This window comes from Aplysia californica, unplaced genomic scaffold (genome assembly GCF_000002075.1).
Source record: "Aplysia californica isolate F4 #8 unplaced genomic scaffold, AplCal3.0 scaffold01168, whole genome shotgun sequence".
In the NCBI taxonomy this organism is placed as follows: domain Eukaryota; kingdom Metazoa; phylum Mollusca; class Gastropoda; order Aplysiida; family Aplysiidae; genus Aplysia; species Aplysia californica.
Window position 1 is genome coordinate 53057 of NW_004798438.1, and position 4638 is coordinate 57694.

General features: G+C 39.4%; 2 protein-coding genes across 2 annotated transcripts in view; both read right to left on the reverse strand.

Moving 5' to 3' along the window:
* LOC101859062 overlaps nucleotides 1–301 on the reverse strand; it is a 3935-nt gene extending 3634 nt beyond the window's left edge. Inside the window, exon 1 of the mRNA XM_005112032.3 lies at nucleotides 97–301. Coding sequence (XP_005112089.1) covers nucleotides 97–142 — 46 coding nt within the window. The 5' untranslated portion in view covers nucleotides 143–301. The remainder of the gene's footprint in view (nucleotides 1–96) is intronic.
* Nucleotides 302–1133: 832 nt separating this feature from the next.
* On the reverse strand, nucleotides 1134–3093 carry LOC101860379 (leucine-rich repeat-containing protein 59; the record flags this gene model as incomplete). The annotated part of the gene is given in 3 exon segments (XM_013090182.2): nucleotides 1134–1280; nucleotides 1918–2181; nucleotides 3034–3093. Coding segments are annotated over 3 exon segments (471 nt in total), but the record flags the coding sequence as incomplete, so codon positions are not given.
* Between the last annotated feature and the right edge of the window lie 1545 nt (nucleotides 3094–4638).

A 4638-nucleotide genomic window follows, 5' to 3' on the forward strand; every position in this document is an offset into this window, starting at 1 on the left:
CACACACACACACACACAAACACAAACGCTCACTAACACACACAAAGATACATACACACACAAACACACACAAACACACACACACACACAACTCACCAACTGCTTCCTGGAGAGATGTAGCGTTCAAATGCTGGGCGGCCATTTTTAGACAGTCAACCTAGTGGACAGAAATAGAGGACAAGACATGATGGTGATCACTGACTAACTGGATATTGTCTAGTTTTGTTGTTTGGTGTTGTAGTGGCTGGTCCAGGGGCTACTGACGTCACAGCTGTCTATGTTATGTTGTAGTGACGTAATAGCTGTCTATGTTACGTTGTGGTGACGTCACAGCTGTCTATGTTATGTCGTTGTAGTGGCGTCACAGCTGTCTATGTTATGTCGTTGTAGTGACGTCACAGCTGTCTATGTTATGTCGTTGTAGTGACGTCACAGCTGTCTAAGTTATGTCGTTGTGGTGACGTCACAACTCGCTTGTGGTCTTAGTAACTCGTAATCTCTTTGCCCAAAATAAGTCTCCGCACCAAACCAAAGACCGTGTATAACAAGATGTTTCAAAATTGGCCTATCTCGCGTCCGTGCGAGACTTGGGCGCTTCCTTCTTGTGCTGGCGCGTGACGGCCCGTGATACCAGTGTAAACATAGTTACGTTCCAGCGCTCTTGAGCTGAACGCCTGCAATTTTGTCTGCGCACAGAGAGAGAGAGAGAGAGAGAGAGAGAGAGAGAGAGAGAGAGAGAGAGAGGGAGAGAGAAAGAGAGAGAGAGAGAGAGATACACAGAAAGAAAGACAGAGAGGTAGATTGATGGAGAGAACGAGAAAGAGCATGAGAGTGAGAACAGATTTTGCAAGAACATGTTAAGTTCCTGGGACAACAGCTGTTCCATTAGCTTGCAACCTGGTATTTCACACCTCTACAAATTAAAAAACAATAATAATATCGACAGAACAAGGCAATTTTTCATGTAGACCACCTCTTACAAGAACTACTAATAAGGAAAAATGTTCAAATGCATGAGGTTTTTAAAAATAGTTTTCTTTTGTTTACCAGAGGAATCCCCTGGATTAAAGTTGCAGTAGTCCAAGGATAGCAAATCAAGCATCCTCCTAACATGCTTTCCAACACACATCTACTTATGCATGTAATACCCAGGCAGATAGACAGACAGACACACTACAAAAAGCATACCATATATACACACACATACCTCTCTTCTTCTGTAGCTTTTTTTGCCACTGCCTTTCAAGTTGTGAATCCAAATCTTTCATGTACATCAATATCTGAAAAATGAATAAATTGTTATTAGCATTTCATTTCCCTACCAATGATTTTAACAAGCAAATCATGACCGGGACACTGATCTATCAGATTTGTTTGAACAAGGAGAAGCGCACAGGCACAATAGTCAATAATGGCCATTAAGTGCTTGCAAAAAGCAAAACGGACAGACAGACAGCTAGACAAACAAGACCCAAAGACAGAAACAACTGAGGGGTAGTACAGAAGCAGGACCTACCAGTGGTACTCTCAAACCACCTGCTTAGCACAGTGAACTTTTTATACTGCAGCAATCAGATACCCACTGCACGACATTAATAATTTCAAATGGTTGAATATGAAAGCACACAATTAAAACGTTTACAAATAGAGGTTTTAATGCTGCGATACCAGTAATAGAGAATAAACTTTACATTGTCAACCAAAAGACATGAACAAAATATCCAGACTGCTTTAGATTGAAGTTTAAGAAGATAACATGGGAAGGAGAAAGTCTGAAGGAAATATACATGAATAAAGTTGTGAAGGTTAATATACATCCTAAAGTTCAAGGAAACAACAGAATTATTTTGGTGTATTCCGGCCCACATTGGAAAAAGTTTGGTGACCTGCGCCCTGTACAAAACAAAACAAACTCACTCTAGTGGCGCACTTCCTGCACTGGGCCTCATCAAGACAATCACCAGCATTTTTCTTCAGCCCGTCTTCTAAAGGGTTGTCCTTTAAGTCCAACCATTTCAACTTCCTCAGATGGCAGAAGGAGCGCGGAAGAGTGGTCAGGCTGTTGCCCAGGAGGTCCAGATGCTGCAGATTGTCCAGGTGACCAAAGTCTTTGGGGAGTTCTGTCAGGCCATTTTTGCTCACGTCAAGTCGTATAATGTGTGTCAGTGTGCAAAACGCATCCTGAAAAGTTATATTATTGAAAAACAGAATTATAACAAGCAATACAGGAAGCAGCCTCAACTGCTGTGATCAGCAGAGTCTAAAAATACAAACACAACTGATGGAACTAACAAACACTGACTAAGATCTTCTTCTTTGCCTTCCCTGCCAGATCTCAGGGGAAGCTGACTGCTCGTTCTTCAACCAGCAGTGCAACTGATTTTTACATATGTGATAGTTTGTCCTACTTCGAAGAGCCCCCTACTTTCCCATTTCAAAGGTACTCCTCTATGTTTATACAGATTGAGATGTTTTAGTAGCCAGTCCAATCCGTTCTTGCATTCAGTTTCACAAAATTAGACTCATTTGTACAATGATCAATCTTATTTCAAAGCGTATATAGGGTGTATCGAAGCAATGAAAACAACTGAAATAAAACTTCAATCATTCCTGAGAACAGTAAAGGTTTCTCTAAATTTAATATATCTTTTAAAACAAACAAATAAAGGGTATAATATCAAAATGCTACCAAGTTGAAGAAACATGGACAATGATCCCATTTTACCGCTAATTGGGGCCCACTGGGTGCTGTTTTACAACCACAGTTACATCTTTTTACATATAATAAAGGCATGAATTTTACACTGAATGACTCTGCTAAGCACACAGAAAACCCAAGTTGCAAAATTCAGGCAGTTTATTGACCATTGTTGTAAGCCAGCATAACGTATTCTTTTATTGGACTTTTAACACCTTCAGGGACAACAGAAGAAAGTTCTCTGATTATGAACAATTTGAAACATCATAAATCATTCATAACACACAAATAAATACTGGACACAGAAAAAATTTCTACTATGAGAAACAACTTACCGGCAGTACTGTAAGTCTGTTGCATGATAAGTCTAACTGTGTAGCTTTAGGGAGGGCTGCCTGTTGGGGATGAAAGAGTGTACACGAACATTTATTATGCATCATACACAAACACTGAAAATCCACACAGAAATGTGTTTTTAAATGGACACAAAGGTACCGAGTCAATAAACCAAAAATTAAATAAAAACTTTTACTGGAAAAATGCCGGTATCTCCATTCTTCTTATATTTTGACGAGCGCCTAATTTTACCACAATGTCATCAATTAACTTTGATCATTTATGCATGATCTATTTTTAAAATCTTGCCCACGGTGAACAATGTACTCTCACTAGTTAACAAAAACCAGGTAACGAGCTGCAACGTTACCATCAGTTATAATATGCTGTCTAACAGGGGCATGGCCGACAAAATCAAGGTTGTGGGGAAGGGGGGGCTTTCTAAGAGGGTACCTCCTTGAAATTGAAACAGATAGAAGGATGAATCACCACCGAAGGCCAGTGTAATGCCCTCAGAAAAACCACAGTATGAAAACATTCTCCACCAAAAAATGTCTGAGGTTGAGACAAAACAATGTTTCATTATACAGCACCACAGCATCTTCCCACTTGGAGAATTTGGATAATAGATCGGAGATAAGGTAAAATTTGACTGCCAGATTTCACACCATTGATGATTTCTTTCTTTTTTTTCTCACACTTTGCCCTGAACACATTTCGTGTGAATGATCTGTTGACTATAAAATGCATGTTTTTGTGCTTGAGAGAAAGAAAGGCAGTATTAGCTTTTTGGCATTGTAGAACGCCACTTCGCCATATCCTCATTCTGAGATGTGACTGTCTGTTTCTGTGATGTCAGAACGAGTGAAGATGTATTTCAACCCTTTGATGATTCTTTTATGTATCTGTGGTGAAGATGTTTCGATATTCATCCTGGGTTTTGGTAATCATGTACGTAAATTCAACATTAAAAAGTTACCAACCATTTGTCATTATCTAAATCTTGCATTGTTTGTAACAGTAATGTTTGCTCAATAGATAGATTTATTTAAATCTAGGGACTTGTTCCTTTATTGCTGTTCTCACTAACATTGTCTACAGTTGTCTATGCCTAACAGGTTGTCAAATTATCCAGATCGAGTATTTTTAGTACTGTCCTCAAAGTCAATCATGGATTTGAACCTTGCTAGCACTATACACGAGTTAATTTCCCTCTTCTCTAAGTTTGCCCCCTCCGAATTATGTTTCCCCTTTTCTGTCCCGCGCTTTAACAGGCTTCTAGGCGAGAGGATTTAAAAAGAATTGGTAAATCACCTGAATCTTCACTCTTGTACACCTTATTCTTGAGATAAGAAGTACAGAAGTCTCCATGCAGCCAGTACAACAGTTCAAGTATTTTAATTTTTAGACTTTTTGGACTCCTTAGGCAGGTTTTCAGCTGAAAACTGCCTCAGAAAAACAGAAAACATGAGGTTGCATAGCAACATAATGAAATGTAACTCTGGGTGGCTTTCCTTGAACGAAGTGATTATTCGGACTCGAGTCCGAATATGAAAAAATGTTATTCGGACTCTGATTCTTGTCCAGCATGACATCACTTCTGA